Source organism: Abramis brama (genome assembly GCF_963993115.1).
Source record: "Abramis brama genome assembly, chromosome: 1".
NCBI classification, from domain to species: domain Eukaryota; kingdom Metazoa; phylum Chordata; class Actinopteri; order Cypriniformes; family Leuciscidae; genus Abramis; species Abramis brama.
The window spans coordinates 10,015,858-10,037,933 of NC_139963.1; the positions used below are offsets into that span (position 1 = coordinate 10,015,858).

General features: G+C 38.0%; 1 protein-coding gene across 1 annotated transcript in view; it reads left to right on the forward strand.

Moving 5' to 3' along the window:
- The first annotated feature begins 130 nt into the window (after positions 1-130).
- The window catches only part of mosmoa (modulator of smoothened a), a 36,549-nt gene continuing 14,603 nt past the window's right edge, over positions 131-22,076 (forward strand). The window contains exons 1-2 of the mRNA XM_084124121.1: positions 131-968; positions 21,621-21,833. Of these exons, the coding sequence (XP_083980247.1) occupies positions 863-968; positions 21,621-21,833 (319 nt within the window). The 5' untranslated portion in view covers positions 131-862. The remainder of the gene's footprint in view (positions 969-21,620; positions 21,834-22,076) is intronic.

Here is a 22,076-nt window from a genome sequence, read left to right on the forward strand (position 1 = left end):
TATTTTGAGATTCCTGCCTGCATTAAGTGGGTAATTACAGAAGTGCTGACAGATGTTGATGATGCCCACACACACACAGAGAGAGAACTGACCTCCTCAAGTCACGCGGAGGAGTCTCGCGAGAGCAGCAGACGACGGCGAGATCTCGCGGGCCTGTTGTGTCTGACGACAGACGTTGCGTGGGGGTTTTCGCCTGATGTCATTGGGAACGACGCGAGAGGAGCGTTTACACCGCCGCTTCTCATGCTCCTGCGGCTTTCTTCGCGAATCCACGCAGTCGACGATCTTCCTACGCGCATTTCGACGAGTTTTTCGGGCACGAACGTGATGCGGTGCAGCTGTGCTCGCGCTCGGCGTCCCTGAAGCTGCGCGCGCAGCCGAGCTGAAAGATGGACCACAACACCGTCGATCAAAACGGCCGCTAATTCGTTGCTTTCACGCCTTTTTTCCCCGTTGAATCCCGCGATCGAGACTTTATTTGAGATGGATATGTGGACGTCGAGTGGAAGTAGGCCCTCCGGATGGCAAACAAACCGTGCGGAGGCTCTGTAGCCTGTTAGCAAGTAACGTTAACGGTACGTTAACAGAAGAAGAAGAAGCCCGCAGTGTGTGATGAGGATGATGATGATGATGATGATGATGGAGCGTCAACTGTCAGGAGGAAGATCAGAAACACATCCTGGTCTTTAGGGATCGTGTGTTTCCTTCTACAAATCTGCTGGACTTATAGCCATATCATATCATAACACACACATCTATCTATCATGCCTTTAGACTCGAGCAGTGTTGTTGAGCACTGAGATCTGTGGTGTAGAGACTAGCTCAGTTGTTCACTCCTGAATCTGAGCCCAGGACACCTGACATGGATAAACTCACCATTATTTCAGGATGTCTTTTTCTGGCTGCGGATATATTTGCCATAGCGAGCATTGCCAACCCGGACTGGATCAACACTGGCGAGTCAGCAGGTGAGAAACCAGACCAGATCAATAACTCGCTATTAGATGCTCAACTCAACTGTGTGTGTGTGTGTGTGTGTGTGTGTGTGAGAGAGAGAGAGAGAGTGATGTCTACATGCCAGCTTTGTCCTCATCTGTTCTGATAATAATAAAGTTCTGGCTCAGATTACGTTATAAAGATAGACATCATCATAACAACTCGTTAAAAACATGATTACGGTTCTTGCACCTTTTTATACACAATCGCATTTGGATGTACATGAACTAACGTTACTGAGCTGATAAGCCTACTATTATAATGTGTGTTGTTTAATTAGATCAGAATTTAGTAGAGCTGGGCTGTGTGTGTGTGTGTGTGTGTTGAGACGAGTTGAGCAATTCGATTCACAAGCTTGCGATTCAGTTCTGATCTGGATTCAATTCGAGATCGATTCTTTTGGATATAGATCAGCCACAGTACATCCACCAAACCGCATTTGTTGCCTGAATTTCGTAGAAATGGAGAGAAAATAGATTAAAGCCGGTTTATATCATAAGTGTATCACTTATAAATCATAACAAAGCGATTTATTGGATGGGAGGCGTTTTGTAAAAACATATCACAGACTAAAACATCAATTCTTTGGATTTAAAGGGATAGTTCACCCAAAATATTAAAATGCTGCCATTAATTACTCTCTCATTTCGTTCCAAACCCAAGATATGTTTGATGAAATCTGAGAGATCTGTCCCTCCATTTACAGACTGCAACTACCACCATTACACACATCTTCATTTGTGTTCTGAAGATGAACCGCATTTTCATGTTTGACTGAACTAATCAATATATACGTTTATCAAAATGAGAATCGATTAAACACCAAATATCGATATTTTCAACCCAGTCCTAATATTTCATTTTCAGGCCTTGAATACTCATAGAATTGGTCTTAAAGTCTAAATATATTTTGGTTTGTAATGAAATATTAAAGCTTCATTTTTTTTTTTAAGCTCATTTAAAGATAAAAAATTGATTGCATTTCATTACAACTTAATCTCGAGTTTGTTAATCAATGATACAAATAAAATGCCATGTAATCATGTTTCAAAGTCATTATCCAGTAATCAGGAGCGACCGAAAAGGTCACAAATTGCATCATGATTCTTCAGTAATATTTAACCATAGATATTGTAATAATCTGACCAAAATTTCAAGGCTTTATATGAAGCTCAAGATGATCACCCAAGTCATTCATTCAGCTGGCCTGAGTTAGTTATTGATGGGTGTTATTTATGTAGACGGTTATTATTAAAGATGTAAAGCTTGTGTGTGTGTGTGTGTGTGTGTGTGTGTTGATAAACAGCTGCTCTTTGTCCAGCACTCATGACTGCTCGATAAGTGGGTCATCAGGGGTTCAAGCTCAATCCTCTCCATTCACTGAGAGTCTCACGCTGCACACACACACACACACACACACAGTCTCGCGCTGCAGTGCTGAATCAGGTGTCAGAACACACACTGCCCTGTCAAGATATTCCTTTGTGTCGGTTTCAGCACACAATGTTCAGCGCATGCTTGCTATCGGGTTCATTCAGCCCTCATGACTGAGTGTCTGAAGTAGGTGGTGTTGTCCCATAGTTATGATGAAACCAGAGGCGAGGAGAAGTTATAGGGGACACACACACACACACACACACACACACACACACACACACAAATTAGCCTATGTTTTTCATAAAGTACATAGTGTTTTGGAGATATAATGATCCACAGCATTATTTTATATTATGTAATTAACAATTAAGCACATTAACCAAACCCACACCCCAGTTCTGTCATGTGTCCAGGCGTCTGTTTTACTTCTGAGGTTTTTTTTGTACTTCTCTTTCTCAGTTAAAGAAAGAAAAGTAGAAAAGTTACTCAAAACACTGTCATCTTTTTTCAGTGTCCCTTTTTATAGTGGTTGACTGATATATATATATTTAGCCGATATCTTAGAGAACCAGGATGCCTGATATAAAGCCTATATATATATATATATATATATATATATATATATATATATATATATATATATATATATATATATATATATATATATATATATATTTTTTTTTTTTTTTTTATTAATATTCAATAGATTGGAAATAAATATAAAAAATAAAGATTTAAAATAGGCTAAACATGCTTATACTTTAGATGGCAATTGATCTGCATTCCTGTTACAGTATTTTTCACAAATAAAGTAATTGTTTAAAAAAATAGGCCTATTTATGAATAAAGAGGAAGTAAACACTGTAACGGGGCACTCAGTAATCTGGTAAGTTTGTGCGCACTGGTAATTATATTGTTTTCATTAATAAAGAAGACAAGGTAACACTAATTTTAAGTGAGATCAGTGAGAGATCCGTCAAAATAAAAGTCCCTCTTCTAACACACCGGACAATCAGGAAAAACTTATCAGCCGATGCCGATATTTAAAAAATACCAAATATCGGCCGATATAAACCACTACTTCTTTATGCAGTTATGAAATGAGTAAATGAGTGATGAATCACACAAAGATCCTTCAAACCTTTTAGTAAATTCCACTGGGAAACAAAAACATGTTTTGGCATGCAAACACACACACAATATGCTTTGCAATGTATTACTGGAGTATAATATGGCAATATAATATTGTTTTGTATGCTTAACAATAGCTATGTTTCCAACCACCTATTTTGCATGTGCATTGTGGGATATTGCATAAGAAAATCGCTGGATTGGACACTCCAACATGCACATAATTTAAAACAAATGCACATAAAAAACATACGCACTCAAATTGTGGCGGTTACATGTTTATCCGATAAGAAGAAATGCGTATGATCTACAATGGAAACATATTTACCGAATGCGCAACAAAAAAACCTCACATGACTCTGCCCTCAACAGTGATTGGATAACTGGACTAGCCAGTGGACCAATCGCATCACAGCATCTCAGATGTTGTTGTTATCCGGTATAATGACATACGAGAAGCGTCTCATACGGTTGTGTTCCCACACCAGGCATCACGTAAGATCACATGACAGTGTTTGTTGCGTTTCATCTGTCCGCTCTGAGACGCATTCATCATTTATGACGGAGGATTAAAGAGACACTCGATTGCAGGAGCTTCATGACAGATATTTTACACCGATTTCCAGGAAGTGAATGTTGTTCTCTTGAACACACGCGATGGAAACGCCGCTTTATTCGCTAATGTTTAATGCGATATTGGTTTGACTGTATATAACGTACAGTCAAACCAACATTTATTCAGACACCTTCAACATTTCTCACATTATCACAGTTTATTCACTAAGTGGTAATAAAATATGACTAGAACTCAGAGTTATCAGATCAGTTGATGTTTCACTGGTTTTGTCTGTCCTTCTGTTAGACTGTCTCACACATGAATTATGTTGAATATCTGTCAGCTGTTAAATTTAACAACACAATTAGATAATACCAGTTTAGCTCAACCAGTTACCAAGCAATGCTTCATTTAGTTCAGTCTGTGTGTAAAAAGAGCATTAGCAATTAAAGAAAAAACACTTCAGCAAAACATGGTCAGCTCAAAGTGTCTGAATCATTTTTGGTCCTTATAAATGTTACTGGTAGTCACTGTATGAAGAATTGTTGTGTATAATATGTCACACACTACTTCACTTACATAAATGAACTATAGTGTCCTGCACACACTAGTGAAACACATATATCTGCATGGTGTCTGAATAATCTTTGGTCTGACTGTAGTTAAAGAAGAAAAAAACCCTAGAGATTTACTCTAAATCAGCCAAAATAGTGACGTAATGATAACAATCCAGTAAAGGCGTCATGGATAAGATGCATTGTGTGTGTGTGTTTGTTTGCGTCAGATTGCTCCTTGGATCGAGCACTTCTCAGCTGACTGTGTAGTGCATGTCTGCGTGTGATCAGAGAAGTGAAGGGCTCTTTGTGAGAGACTGTTTCCTTCCTGTGTCGGATGGTAAAGTCATTAGAGTGTGTGATGTGGTCTGAGACCAAATGAAGCACATAATAAGCAGATCGCACATTGTTTCGGCTCTTCCAGGGAAACGGTGTCTTTGATCCACTTCTAGACAGTTTGACTAAACGGTTGCATTGAAGTTTTTTGTTGTTGTTTTGATTTCTGATATTATATTGAAAAAAATGTTCCTGTGTTGATGGGTTACACACAGAAAGACATTTTCTCAGTGCAAGAAAGCTTGCTGTCTATTTTTTTAGTTTGCTATTATTATTATTATTATTTGAAGGCACAGCCATTTTTAGTGGTGTCCGAAACCATAGTTTGACATTTTATTTCAACAAAAGTTATTTGAAACATTAAAGTTGACACTTTACTTGCATGCAATTATATGGAAGCTTGTGTCTGCCACAGAATAAAACATTTTAAAAGATAATTTCAACTTTTTATCTCACAATTGCGAGTTTACATCTCGAAATTCTGACTTTATTTCTCAGAATTGTGAGATATAAACATTTATAACGCAATTGCGACTTTATATCATGCAATTCTGACCTTTTATCTCACAATTGCGTGTTATAAAGTGAGAAATGCGATATAAATATGCAATTCTGAGAAAAATAGTCCGAATTGTGAGTTTATATCTCGCAATTCTGAGATAAAAAGATGTAAACTCGCAATGGTGAGATAAAAAAGTCAGAATTATGAGATAAAAAGTCGCAATTATTCTTTATTCTGTGGTGGAAACAAGCTTCCATATTTAATAGCCTATGTTTTCAATGTATATAAAATCACTTTCGTAAATCTAATATGAGGCTGACACAAAAATGGGGACATCTCATCTTTGACTGCAAAATGCATCCATTTAGTTTCAGTCCAGAGCCGTTTACAGACACGAATGACCCCTCAAAGGCAAACTGCACCTGGCCAAAAAGAAAGAAAAAAGCAAAACAAACCCTTGCATGCATTGAAGGAGGAACCCGAGCATATCTAGAGATGGGAATATCAGACATTTATCAATGAAGACTCTAGAAAGAAACAACAAGCACTTGTTCAAACCGTAAAAACACCCTGACATTGTGACAAGTTTTTAACGACTTGTTTTGAAACCTTTTCTGGAGCATTTCTATGAGTCGACCTGCAGAGACTTGAGTAGAAAAGGCTTGCCTTTTTATAAATCCCACTGGTTTTTGCGTGTAATATGTATAATTTTGCCCTTGGGAGTTATTGGTGTTGCTTTATTAGAAATGTTAGATGCGTTTTAAATCAGAATCTGTGTGTTTGTTCAGCCGAACCGTTGGCAGCTTCACGTCTTGCTCTCTCCACAGCGGTGCTCAGCTGTTTCGTGTTTATTTGCAGTTTTGCAGTTTTATACATGTACAGTTGTTTCCGAGCGCTTCATCATTTTTAATGTCCAGCCAACATTATCTGCTGGCAATTACCTTTAGCAAACATTTAGCCTCTTTCCTCTAGCCAACATGTGTTCAGTTTGAGTCTTCTCTTTGGCATTGTTGACATGATTACATGTGATCTGATCACAGCTGGTCTTCCCAGACATCTGATGTTCGGTGAAGTCTTGCTACGCATGTATAAGCTTGTTTCTGCCACAGAATAAAACATTTTAAAAGATATTTTTTTGAAGACTTTTTATCTCACAATTGCGAGTTTATGTCTTGCAATTCTGACTTTATTTCTCAGAATTGCGAGATATAAACCCACAATTGTGTGTTATAAAGTCAGAATTGCGTGTTATAAAGTCAGAATTGCGTGTTATAAAGTCAGAATTGTTATGAAGTCAGAATTGCGAGATCTAAACCCACAACTGTGTGTTATAAAGTCAGAATTGCGAGATCGAAACCCACAATTGCATTATAAAGTCAGAATTGCGTGTTATAAAGTCAGAATTGCGAGATATAAACCCACAATTGTGTGTTATAAAGACAGAATTGCGTGTTATAAAGTCAGAATTGCGAGATCTAAACCCACAATTGTTATGAAGTCAGAATTGCGAGATCTAAACCCACAATTGTTATGAAGTCAGAATTGCGAGATCTAAACCCACAACTGTGTGTTATAAAGTCAGAATTGCGAGATCGAAACCCACAACTGTGTGTTATAAAGTCAGAATTGCGAGATCGAAACCCACAATTGCATTATAAAGTCAGAATTGCGTGTTATAAAGTCAGAATTGCGAGATCTAAACCCACAACTGTGTGTTATAAAGTCAGAATTGCGAGATCGAAACCCACAATTGCATTATAAAGTCAGAATTGCGTGTTATAAAGTCAGAATTGCGAGATCTAAACCCACAACTGTGTGTTATAAAGTCAGAATTGCGAGATCGAAACCCACAATTGCATTATAAAGTCAGAATTGCGTGTTATAAAGTCAGAATTGCGAGATATAAACCCACAATTGTGTTGTAAAGTCAGAATTGCGAGATATAAACCCACAATTGCGTTATAAAGTCAGAATTGCGAGATCTAAACCCACAATTGTTATAAAGCCAAAATTGCGAGATCTAAACCCACAATTATTGTGTTGTAAAGTCAGAATTGCGAGATATAAACCCACAATTGCGTTATAAAGTCAGAATTGCGAGATCTAAACCCACAATTGTTATAAAGCCAAAATTGCGAGATCTAAACCCACAATTATTGTGTTGTAAAGTCAGAATTGCGAGATATAAACCCACAATTGCGTTATAAAGTCAGAATTGCGAGATCTAAACCCACAATTGTTATAAAGCCAAAATTGCGAGATCTAAACCCACAATTATTGTGTTGTAAAGTCAGAATTGCGAGATCTAAACCCACAATTGCGTTATAAAGTCAGAATTCGAGATCTAAACCCACAATTGCGTTATAAAGTCAGAATTGTGAGATCTAAACCCACAATTGTTATGAAGTCAGAATTGCGAGATAAAAAGTTGCAATTACCATTTTTATTTTTTATTCTGTGGCGGAAACAAGCTTCCATACATAGGAGATTATCGGCATCGGCTAGTAATTAATCCGAACTTTTACTATATGAAAATACTAGCCCAAAAATGTGGTGACATTTCTTTCATGCATTCTCTTATAATAAAAGGTGCAGTATCGTCTGGCATGTGCTTTCTCCTGTCAGTATATTTAAACTCATTCCCCTCATTGCTCTCAGACTCATCATGTTGTTTGACAGGAACGTGTCCATCCATCCTCTCTAAAATACCGGGAAACTGTTTGAGTGGCTCTTACTGCTCCGTTTCAGCTGAAGTGATGGTGTGTTTGTAGGCTTTTTCTAAAGGAAAGGACAGGAGACCTTCAAACTCTCCCCGTGACGGAGAAGCCGAGCGCTCGCGGGCTCAAAACACGAGCTGGTGGTCGTGACATTTACAGCGCCATAAAGCCCTGCGAGCCTTTTGTTCCCGCAGAAACTGTGGCAGTGAGAGGAGTGATGAATCGGGTCTCTGTCATACAGCACAGAGCTTGTTGTTGAGGTGTCGAAGCCGTTTATAACAGCACTGTGTGTGTGTGTTTGCAGCAAAACAGACTCTAAACCTCCTCCCACTGTTTCTGAAGCTCTTACTAATGCAGGGTTTTACACAATATTCAAGGTGTCATTGTTTTGTCTCAAGATGCACACCAGTAATGTTTTTTAATAAGGCATGTTTAAAAACTTAAAAAGCCATTTAAATGTCCATATTGAAGGCCTTATCCTGACTTAATCTAAACCCTGTCTGTGAAACTGGTAAGTTAGTCGACTAGAATAGGTTTGGTCGACTTTATTCAATTTTATTAGTTGGTTAGTCGCAGAAAAAAAAAAAAAACTGTCGAAATCACGCAGGCTGTAACGGACAGATCGTTAATGGCAGGAAATCCAAACATTCATCTATCATTTATCAACCTTTTCCGTATGCGTGCGCTTGAGCGCTGATTAAGCTGTATATTTCTTATAGGCAATTAAAGGCTTGTTGTTATGATTTAAGGCTTATTAATATAAACGCGCGATTAGTCGACTAATATCTTAAATGAACGACGACTAGTCGACTAGAACGATCTTTACTCGAGGGCAGCCCTAAAATGGGCCTAAATGGGCTCTTAATTATGTATTGTGTACAATCCCATACATGTCACTTGACACACATTATTTTAACAAACATGACATTAACCCCTGCCATCTATAAATAAATAAAAAGTGTCACATAAAGATCATCTGAATGGATGATCAAAGTGCTCAATTAAATGTTTTAAACAATAATTAAATTAGTTGAAAACCTGCATAGATTTTTTTTAATGCAGCACCAAAAGAGGGACCAAGAAATGTATTTACACAGGAATAACAATTCAGTTATGGCTGATGCATCATGTTTCAGTTTCTTTTTTTAATTCTACAATATTTAGACACTATGCCAAGTTAAATAGTTTTAAAATATCTTAAATGCATCTCACGACCCCTGCGTTTTGTTACTTTTCTATTGCAACAGGCAGTCCATCTTCACTCTTTTTCACTCAAAACAAACTCCATACATGCATGCTTTGATGCACTTCACTGAATATTCAGTGTAAATACAGCACTTCAGTGATTGGACTAGTGACAGTCCATCCTCTGGTCCAAACCTCTCACACTTTGGCCTCCTTACCAAGCCAGCATAATCCAATTAGAGCAAATATTTAACAAACAAGCACGCGGAAAGGCCAGAGACCATTAGCAGATGTTTGTGATTGTGAACGCCAGGTGATCCGGTTCTGAGGAAACCCGCTGAGTTTTCTTCAGGCACAGACTCCGCGCGGTTTTCCGGGTTATTTTGTCCCGATCCATTGAGCTACATACCGAGGAGCTCTTAGGAAGAGGGTTTTATGAAAAGGACTGACATGCTCTTATCCGAACACATGAAAGGAGTAATAAGACCGAGCTCTTGGAAAGTGATGAGGCCGGTCTGTTTATGCCACTGACTCAGAGAAAATAAAGCCCTTCTCGCTGACTCAGTTCAGCATTTCTAGAGCTCCTGCTGCTGACCACATTTATTTTCTTAATGTATGTCCATGGCTCTTACGGGTCATAACTAGTGCTCCACTTATGTGGGTTTTCAATGGCGAATAATGATAATCAGATTGCAGGGTTTCCTACGGTTGATAGAATGTGAGCTAGGATTATACGGTTTATTTAAAGCTACTGAAATGTGTAAATATATTCTGAAATTACACACTTTAAAAAACTACTTATGCCACTAAAAATGTTTTTAAACAGAAGCAGGGCTCGACATTAAGGCTTGATCAGGATAAGTGGATTTTTTTATAGAGAGAATTTTATTTGCCTGGCCGGAGAAGTAGTCTGATTAAAACATCACTAACAGAAAAATAACTAGGGAATCACCAAAACGCAGGAATGATTCTGGTTTTATTACATTTAGCTAGTGTAAGTTGCGATTTGATAACGATGTAATAGACTGACGGTAACAAGGTTCTAAATGTTCTATAATATTCTAAAAATTCTAAATGTGGAGTTTTTATGTTTATGACATACGATACACTATGACCAAGAGTTCCTGAATACTATAACGTGAAAATGTGACAGATTTCATACGACAGTTCAATAAACAAGTTAATATTAAGTCACTTACATTTTAGATGCAATATTGACTGTTTTTGTTACGTTTTCAGCAGCGAAAATAGTTCCAAACAAAGATCACAATGGAACCCTAGCGCATCTCACAGGAACACGTAACAGCGTTTCATTACTGAATTTTTCAGCGTTTTGAATGAATCGTTTGAGTCAAAGATTCAATGACCTTTTCATAAACTCCCTCATTCTTTAATAAATCAGCCGTTTGAATGAATCGTTTGAATAAATTACTCAATGACTCGCTCATTAAGACGGTCGCCTGCCGCCACCTACTGGTGGTTTAGTTTCATGTTTAAAAGTATCATTCTTTCCAACATTTCTTATTTGTATATTCAAAAAATATGTAAAACTAGCTCATAACTTTTTAATTCAGTTGTAATTTTTCAGTGTAAATGATTTAATTTGAATGGCAACAGCCCTATAGTGTCTTGTTTTAAATTAATTTATTGATCAAATTTAAACATTTGAATTGATAAGAGGAAGAAATACCCTTTTATAATGGTAAAAATATATATCACACAAATGCAGATTTTAATATGTCAAAGCTGGTAGAACACTGATGAGAATATTGCTTCATTGCTTCAGAATAAATTATATTTACACCACATATAATTTTTTTTTTTCTTTTCTTTTTTTTCTTTTTTTTTCTTCCAGATAAGCAGAGGACAAGCACATGACGAGGCATGTTTTACATTATCTGTTGACAAGACTGTTGGTAGACTTTGTAACTAACACCAGGGATGCCTGCAAAATATTGACCAATATTAATACTTTCCTCAATACTCATTATTTTTCAACTAAATTTTCTTTTTTCATGATTAGTGTTGTTGTCATGATGCCAACATTTCAGTAGTCGGTACAAATGCCTGTAAAATGTATTGGTTCTCGGAGAACACATTTTGATACCATGGCAAAAACTATTGTAACACTCCCTCCAGCTATTTAAAGTCGCTGTGTCATGGAAGCACTGATGTCTTTTCTTCTGTATCGCTGTACATTCGAGTGAAACGGATTACTGAAAAAGACAAAGAAATGAAGAGCAGGAACTTTATCAGCAGGGCTCGAGTTTCGGCGTGGGCTTTCGTAGTTTTGCTCTCTCTCTTCTCTCTATCTCTCTCTCTCTCTCTCTCTCTCTCTCTCTCTCTATCAGAATGCTCAAATTATGACTTCACAGCACCGCATTAGCACTACAAACGTGATACAAGTCGGGACTGTTGACTGAATCTTTACTTGCTCAGTCTAAACTAGATAGATCTGTTAGATCTGAAGATCCACCATCATCTAATCAACATCTTTAAGATGCATTTAGAAAATAGAGTGAATTTCCATTTCATGATGACTTTAGTTTTAACTAATACATTTCAGAATCGACTTGGTACCAAAAGTACTGGTACTTCAGACAACAATGTGCATGATAAATGTCATGCATGCAGATTCATCTCACCTGTAACGAGGCTTCAGTTCTGACCGTATTATCTTATTCTTATACTATATTATTTGGTAGTGTTTAGCTACATCAAGTTTTGCTATGATCAAATCTAGGGCTGTGAAACGATTAATCTCGATGAATCGCATCCAAAATAAAAGTTTGTTTACTTAATATAAGTGTGTGTGTACTGTGTATAACTATTTTGCATATATAAATTATATATATATATATATATATATATATATATATATATATATATATATAAATTATATATATATATATATATATATATATATAATTTTGCATATATTAATACACACACACATGCATGTATATGTGTGTGTATATATATATATATACATATACATACATACATGCATACATATACATATTCATATGCATGTGTGTGTGTATTAATATATGCAAAATAATTATACACAGTACACACACACATATATTGTGTAGGTAAACACACTTTTATTTCGGATGCGATTTATCATTTCACAGCCCTTATAAAATCTTATGCTTCCACCAGTACATTATCCTCATGTTTACTGTGGGTCCACCGCGGACACAGGATCTATGTGTGTGTGTGTGTGTGTCTGAGAGGATTCGGTGCATTAAAACAGAGCAAGCCTGCAGGTGTGTGTCCGTCCTCCGCTTTCCTCCCACTAGGGTTCATAGGGCTGTTTGACTCATCTATATAACACCCATGTTCTCGGAGCGGGACTAATGAGAGAACGGCCGTGATCAGGAAGCGTTTCCGGTTGTTTCACACACAGGCTGCGAACAGAAGAGCCTACGAGTGTCTGAACGTGTCAAGCCGCTGTTGAAATGGAGTCTCTCAAAGATTACTGGTGTTTATCTGCCGATGAAATGCAAATAAAGCCCACTCGTTGTGAGAGAAACCCTCCCTTATAGGTTCTCCACCAGTGGCATGTAGCATTAGAGTAGTTTTCAGTTAAAGGTGCAGTCTGTAAGATTGACAACTAGTGGTCGAAATAGGTACTGCAGTCCAATTCAAAATCGTTATTTCTCCCGCCTCCTGCTCCTCAGACTTGACGGCACTCACACGGGTCGCCAGTTTGAGATGCGCAACAGGAACGAGCACAATGGACAATGAAAATAGGCAACGTGTATCACACACCAAAACAATAACAAACATTCCAGCCTGGAAACGCACATTTCAAAGTATAATAACCGGCTGTAGAAGTGTTTTTCAGAGAAACGAGTATGTGAACTCGGCATGTTTCCTCAATATATGCAGACATATGGAATTTTTATGCTTTGGTCGAGTGAAAAAGTTACATACCACACAATGTCAGAAAAGACTCATTTAGCAATAAAATGAAGAACAAATATACTTTTGCAAACAAAGAGTGCTTTACACTCTCAAGACCTAATTCTGCTTCAAGTGCACTTGATAAAACTTGTATCTTTGAGTTGAGCATTTTTCTTCTAGACCTATTAAGCTGTCTAACGCAGTCAAATACGAAAAGTAACACAAATTACACTCAAATCTATGCACACATCGAATCGATACTAATCAATGTGAACCTATTTGCGACAGACTTGCTGCTCACTGATCTCTATACAGTATTGCTATATTGTCTATAATCTAGATTAGTGTTTGTTTACGCCATGTTTTACTTTGACACTTCCCTTCATAGTCACAACTAGGCATGTGCCGGTATCAAATTTTCATGCTGCGATTAATTGATTGAGCTTTTATCACGGTATACGGTATTATCACGATATTTTAATTGCTATAATTATTAAAGGTTAAAAATTAACTAATTAAATTAAATACAATTTGGTTTTCATTATAATAAATTATGACACAAGTAAAAATATAATACAAATGTAATATAGTGCACATATTTAGCAAAATACTCCTCTCTATAGCTATTTTTTCTAGTCAACCAACGTGTTTGGTCATTGAATGGCTTTCCTGAGGTAAATGTAACGTTCTGTGACATAATTGTTCACCTGCAGTTTTATTGACCTCTTTCCGTGGCTGAAAAACACTGATTGATCGATATTATGTATGAGGCATAAATACCTTTCGGTAAGTTGTACTGTATCTTTAAATAAAAAGTAACAGATGATCGGTTTACTTTAACTGAGGCGCTACAGCGATCGGTCACGTCACATTTACAAGCACCAAAATGGTATTTATTGTCTGAATTTCGTAATAAAATGGACAGAACCTGAGAGCTGAGAATTGTTTTCATATCAAAAGTAACCTGCGCACGTGTTTCGCGCAGCATATACGCAGTGTTTGTTTAAGCGGTTGATGGAAAATAAGCTAATGCGCGTTCTATAAATATAAATTCTGATCTATTATTTTTCACGGTATTTTGAAGTACCCGCGATAACAATATCGTGCATATTCATTACCGCGATTTATCGCATTACCGAATACCGGCACATGTCTAGTCACAACTCGGTAGCTCTTGTATCATCTAGAATTACGAGTTTCCCACAAAGTAAACATGACTTTGCTTGGTCATTCATGCTCTCAGAACTTGTAATCACGCTCTTTCCGACCAACTTGAAGGCCACAAAATGCACATCTATTTTGATGATATTTTTTTGCAGTTTTGTGTTTACATTTCATTTTACATTTGCACTGACAAAGGATTTTGACCAAGAAATGCATTCGACTCGTCACATTTACACAACATTTACACTTTGACATTTCTGATTTTACTGGAACATTCCTTTTAAAATGTTAAAATGTAAGTTCTGGATTTGCTAAATATTCATGGCCACATTTACTGATTTTGGTTGCGGAAACATTTGTAATGTGTATCGTTTAAGGACACCTGGTCTGCGATAATCACAAACAGAAGTTTCGGTCAATAACACAATCTGCTGAACTGTGTATTTCTAGTTTCAGCCAATGGCTTCTTGGGAATTTGGCCGAGCTCCAGCGCTCTGACTGATTCCAGGTTTATTTATCCAGATGTGTTGTTGTAAATGACGTTCTTCTTGTGTTGTGTGCATGTGTGTGTTTGGTACAAGGACTCAGTGGGTTTGTGCCCTACGAGTGTCTAAACTAGTTGTGGGTGCGATTCAGACTTGTCTTTCTTTTTGTTTAGTGTACCATAGCGTGCCAGCTGGTTGTAATGATGGCATTAGACATTGAAGTTGTGAATCAGCGGGGGATTGGTGGGTGCTGGGGGAAATGTTTACCGGATGCAGACACTAGTCTTTATCAAGCTCTTTAAGTGCTTTCTTCCCACCAAGACAAAATGCTTCTTTCCCATCATCAAACTCAGGCTTAAACTCGAAGGTCTGTTTTACATTTGCATCTCTGTAACGGATGGATCTTGGTGATAAAGCTTGAGTGTAAATCAGGTTTCTTGCATTATACAATGTGAAGTCTAGAGCTTGTAATGCAAATGAATTAGTTTTTTGTTGCCCGAAGCAGAATGAGTACATCTTATGATCTAATTGATTTCATAGTGCCGTCTATGCTGAACATAATTTACTTTTTACCTTTTTTTAACTAAAAGATACATCAGGTAGTTTTTCTCAACTTAAAAAGTCAACAAAACTAATGTTGGTTGTTATTTTACCCTGTGTTCGGGTCATTTTGACCCGGAGAAAATTTTCTTTATCCTGAAAATACTAGTTAATGACGGACTGAAACTGAACTCACATTGGCCTGAAACTTAGTGACTTTGTTCACGAAGGGTATAATTACTTCTCAAATGTTTTCTTTTTTTGGGGGGACAATTTTGTACTTTTTTGGGGGGGTTGTTACTACACTTGTGGTGTTCCCGGTCATACTACTGGGGTCCTAAGCTGGGACCCATCACTTCAGTGGGACTCAGCACTTCACCACACCAGTTCCAGATTGTTCCTCTGATATTCACTGTCAATTAGTAAAAAAAAAAAAAAGGATGATCGTGAGTGGCAGCAAGTTGTAATTTTTACAGCATGTTGACCAAATGTGCAAATCTTATTGGTTGGCTGGTTTTATTCGCAGTGCGGTGGAAAGGAGATTAGTACTAGGGCTGGGTATTGACACAAATTTCGATTCGATTCGATTTCGATTCACAAGCTTGCAATTCGATTCGATTTCGATTCAATATCGATTATTTTGGATATCGGGTACAATACATTGCAAATTTTCTCAAGGAAAACAAATCTCTTAACTAATGCTGTAAACTATGGGAGTCAGTTGTAGCCTATAGGCTTCATTAGCCTACTAGCCTATAATACTGAAGGTAAAAAAGAACTGATTTGTATACAAACACTTAAAGTCCGCGTGAACCGGAAGTTGCAAACGACTTTTCTCCAGTGTTGTGACGTATTTCCCAGTAAAAAGGAATATTGAACAGAGGGCAGGGTTTTACTCTAGCGCTCCTCCTCTCCATCTCTCGCTCATAACAGACTAACGGTTTGAGGGGAGTGGTTTAAGCGTTTCCCAACCCAAGTCCTCAAACCTACGTCATCAGGGAAGGTCCTCCAATGCAGAGGGGAGGGGCATTTTCAGATTTTGATTAAAGATTACGAAGCCAAAAAATTTTTTTGTGTGGATTGACTTGCATGGATGAATTGTTCACCACAAAACGATCAATTTAGGCAAACAAAGTAAATATGGTCAATTTTGATTTCATGTGGACTTTAAAATACACTTATTTATTTTTATAATAATAAAGTTATATGAAATTATATACAAATTTAAATGGTGGCTGTCGTAAAAAAAACTTTCCAGATTTATTCAAACATGCATTAAATATTGAAGAACATTACAAATTATAATGAATATGTAATGTGGTGCATATATTTAACAAAATGCTCCTCTCTGGAGTTAATTTTTCTAGCTGACTGACGAGTTTATGGTCACTGGATGTTTTTCTGAGGTAAATGTGACGTTACATGACATTGTTTACTAACGTCTTTCCACTGAGTTGAAACCCTGATTGAGCGATTCCATGTGACATGATACGGACTTCGATAAGTTGTACTTTATCTTTTAACACACTTTCAGATGCTCATTCATGTTTATCTCGCGCTGTAACTGGTGTTATTAAGGCGGAATTGAAGATTGTGTGCGCTCTGCGCTGCTGCTTCTCTTGAGCTGAGCCAGAGCGATCTCGCGCCAAAACGGTATTTATGTTTTTGAATTTCATAAGAAAATGGACATAATTTGAAATCTGAGACTTTGTTTCATATTAATAATAACAAAGCACAAAGATTATTGCGATTTATTGAATGGGATGCGCGCAACAATGTTCCATTCATTCATCACTGAAAACAGGATGACTAATCGATTCTTGGGATTTAAGAATCGATATCGTTTCGTAAAAATGAGAATCGATTAAAATCGAGAAATCGATATTTTTTACCCAGCCCTAATTAGTACACATCTGTGTAAAAAAAAATACAAATAATGACCGCATTGATGGCAGGAAAATGCATTAAGAGCTGTTCATTCATTGAAATTAAAATGTTTAGCACACCGACATTTCCCGCTGAATATTCGTCATATAGTGTGAACAGGCCTTCAGGGATCACTTCCAACCAAGTTCAACAAACTCAAATCGGGATTGTGCATCTGGGAATTGTTTGTCCTGTGTGTCCTTCACATGGAGATGACTTAATTTCATCCATATAGCTTCACTGCACACAGGTAAATGTGAGCACACCTTCGGGGGTTTCAAAGGATCTGTGGTGCCAAGTCCTTAATGAAATAAGAAGTAGCAGTCTGACTAACACACTGCTTTTGAATGCCGTACACACACACGTTTCCAGTGTAACGGCACAATTCTTGATGCAGAATCAAAGCGTCTCAGTAATGGGCCGTACACAAGCACCACTTTAGTCAGTGCAGCTGAAATGCTTCAAGCTTCAAAGCATTGTCTAACTAGGAGAGGTGCTGGGTTGTTATCATGTTCCCTGTGAGTGGAGTACAGGACAGGATTTCCTCTGTTCTTCCATGTCCAGGATGTTTTCCTGGTGGATTCTCCACGATCCACTGCCTGTTTTCCAGGGCGTAATGTGAATTCTTCCTGTATGTGACCTCTAGTTCAGTGATGTGTTTTCAAGTCCACTTACATCGTCTCTAGACCTGCTCTTGGCCTTCACAGACGTTCAATGTGAGCTTCCTTTTGTGTATATGAAGGACTTGCTGTCTCCAATCTCTACGTCGTCTTCGCTCTTCTCAGAACTTGCTCATTTAAAGCGAAGTGGCGATCGTACACTTTTGAAATGCATTGAAGTAAAGCTATTCATAAAGTCTTCTTCAACTATGGGCATTGTAAAAAGGGACTTAAAGACTTATTTATATTATCAGGCTTTTGGCGTTTGATTGGGTCGGATTAATGCGAGTGATTTCACTGAATGATATTGGTGTCGTGCTGTGTTTATTTTATCTCTGTACGGCACTTTGTTCCATTTTTATGGTTTGAAAGTGCTTTATAAGTTCATTTGATGGCATGTTTCATGTACATTTTGTTCTCATAACCTTCAGCCTATATGTAGACATAATGGCATCTTCAATAGACTTTTACAGAGAGTGTGTAAATGGACTTTTGACCTAAAATGTCTAAATCCTTTGGGCATTAATGAGGAATTAACTCTCAATTGTTTTCTATAAATGTTGGTTGATTATTATGTGTGTAGGTAATGTATTGTTATGGTACTTTTTTGTGATATTCCCAATAATGGGAGTGAGAATATTAATGGTCTGGTTTTTAGATTTGTCAAAGCTTTGAGTAGATGATGTAGTTGTTGTGAAATGCAAGTATAATTATGTAGACTAGCCTTTTTATGTAAATATTTGTATATGGGATAAAGTCCCGGCGTATTACATTGTTTACGGTAATAAGTGTGTAAATTCCCACAGGAAACACATGGAACTGATGAAGGGTTGAACCCGAAAACGTTTTGCGTAACTTGCGGGGTTTTTTTTGCACTTTTGCACTTTAGTTGTGGCCTCTGGTAATTTTCGTGTGCGGATCTTTCGTTCTTCATAAAACATAAACATGCGAGTGGCTGAGCATCTCCTCAGCTAGATCATAATTTGTATTCATTATTCATATAATCGTAAGATTATATTTATATTCATTTTGCCGAGACACAGTTATGTTGCCAATGCCAAGTGTACATTTTTTTTTTTCAACTTTTTTTTTTTTTTTTACGTGGTTTCTGCCAAGTTTGTGTTGTTATCGACCTAAACATAGACTTCAACACAAATGATACAGGGCTGAATTAACACTGTTCAAACATGAATAACATGCCATACGTGTTTAGACCGGCTCACACTGCAGCAAACGTGTGTCTTCACGTGTAGTTGTTCGTCTCTGAAAGAAGGCAGTTGAGAAAGGGTTTTGTGAATGAAACCATTTTTCATAGACAAGAAGCTTTGCTGTACATGCCATTATTGTTAATGTTTGGTAAAGCAATGAATGCATTCAACGTGTTCATATATTGTGTAAATGTTTGTACAGTAGAGCAGTGCCTGTGGTATTTCTACACATTTAAGATGATCCATAAAGTGTAGGACAAGAGTTCATCTTAGAAATATTAAATCTGCAGTTGAAGTCTGACTCTTTTATCCCATGTGTGCTTATCCTCACTACCCAAAATGTTACAAAATCACAATTCACAGTTATTTCTGCTCCAGTTGTTTGACCAGTTACCATGGAAGGTAACTCGTATCATTTGGGAAACCGATCGCTTCAAACAGTTCGAGTTCAAAAACTAGTATTATACTGATAGTACTGTGAACTTACTTCATTTGAGTCCACTGAAAGTGAATATCTCTTAATATAAAACAGCAAACACCTAATGTAGTGTAATAGTGAATTCATGAAAACCCACTGTTGACAGTAACGCCAGACTGGACAAACACCAATGGACCCCTTTCACAGGCCTCTTCTCTTCTTCTGACTCATGGGAATGACTTTTTTCTTTTGCTATTGGAGCAAATGGGAACGCAAGGATCATATTTGCTGCAGCCTCTCATTCACCACTATACAAGTTTCCCATCGACTGACGGCTTCTGAGAAACCTGGAGATGTGAAAAGAGTCGCAATGAATGTTCAGTCTGTGAAAACTGGGTTAGCACGCTGACCCACCAGAACCCAACAACAGTTGTTGGGTCAGTGTGACTTCAGCTGGGATTCTCCCTGGTTGATCGTCTTTGGGAATGAATTGCCCCAACAATCATTGAGATGTTAATATTGGCTTTATAAAAAAGGTATCACATCTAGGCCTACATGTACAACTGGAATGACATGTATATAAATATAGGTAGGCATGAAAACAAATATAGCCAATAAAAAATGGCGAAATGTCGGCACATTCCTTAAAAAAAGGTCCATGGCGAAAATCCTTTGGATAATGATTATTTTTATAGTGTGATTTCTGGTCCTAACACATTAAACCTGGCGTATGGTCTTAACTGGATTGGGTGACTGAGCCCTACAGGGTCACACACAGTCTCTCTCAGGTTAATCTGTGTGTGTGATCTGGCTGTAAAGCTGGCGTGAGGATCTAGCCGGCTGGGAAGACCGACCTCGAGTGTAATGTAGGGTTGCGTAGTAGGCTATACCAGCACTTAAATTATGGTACTAAAATTTCAACGGTACAGACATATACTATCGACAACAATGTGCATTCAGCACTTTTCAGCTGTTCAGGCAGTGAAATGTATTATAAATCCATGTAAATGTCAGCCTTGAAAGTGCGGTGTGCTTGAGCACAGCCTCCGGGATCTGCGTCAGCTTGACAGGTGCAGTGTGTTTTTCTGCACAAAACAAGCTCTGAACTTTGTACTCGACGGATGTGTTGTAGTTGTTTTTCTCTGGTGTGCCGTGTTATAGTTAAGTCCCTAGCTAAACACTAGTGCTGGGCGGCATGACCTTTTACTGTCATGAGTGAATATTGTAGAAAAATTCCTCACTAGTATTAATACAGGTTTGCAAGGCCCCAGAAAATTATGCTTTTTACAAAGAGACGCTTTAGGAGCGACAGAAACAGCGGTTTCCACGGTAACAGCTGTACACGAAGCAGTTTCCCCGGTAACGGCTGTATACAACGCGGTTTCCCCGGTAACAGCTGTACACAAAGCAGCGCTGCGCTCATAAACGCTGCTTTATCAGGAAAGATTAAGAAAGATTCAATGAAAATAACATCAAAACTTTTCTAAAGACAATTAGTTCACTTCAGATACATTCATATAAAAACACCCGCGCTGCGTTTTGACTTTGAAACGTGCAGTGTCCGTGTTTATCCAACGATATCAATGCCAACCACAAATAGATTTTCCAAAAGGCTGTGTTGATATTGTGAACCAATGTATGGGAAACACTGTAATATAATTTGACAGCTATCAATTATAGTTTAACCAATCCATCCTCACCGTCAGGCTTAGTAACACACACAGCTGTGCAACATACAGTGCAACAGTGAAAAGCGACCCCTCTCAAACAGTGTCGCGCCGCGTTCCCAACGTTAAGCAACATACACCGGTATTGCGGTATATAAAAAATTCATATCATAACAAAAATAAACACTTGTATAACGCCCAGCACTACTAAACACCCTGATAAAGAGTGATTTTCGTGGTTTAATGTGCCTCACTTGTGATTGACTAACGTGTGTGTGTGATTACAGGAGCTCTTACGGTGGGGCTGGTGCGTCAGTGTCAGACGATCCACGGCCGAGACCGAACCTGCATCCCCCCCCGACTGCCCCCGGAGTGGGTCACCACGCTCTTCTTCATCATCATGGGCATCATCTCCCTCACCGTCACCTGTGGCCTGCTCGTGGCCTCGCACTGGCGTCGGGAGGCCACCAAATACGCCAGGTGGATCGCCTTCACAGGAAGTGAGTGACACGTCTCATGTTCAAGTCTGTTTCTGACCCGCCCACCACAGATGTGTCGTTCAGTGATTAGAGCTGGGTGATATATATTGGATATTAGCAATATTATTGCGATATTTGAATAATCAATGTACAATTACAGAGTATTGTTGAAAATTAAGATTAATGTGCCAAAGATCCTCCTGCAAAACTAGCTAAGAAGTGCGTATGTGTTCCAGCCAAGCGGCAACCTTCCAGTCTCTCGTG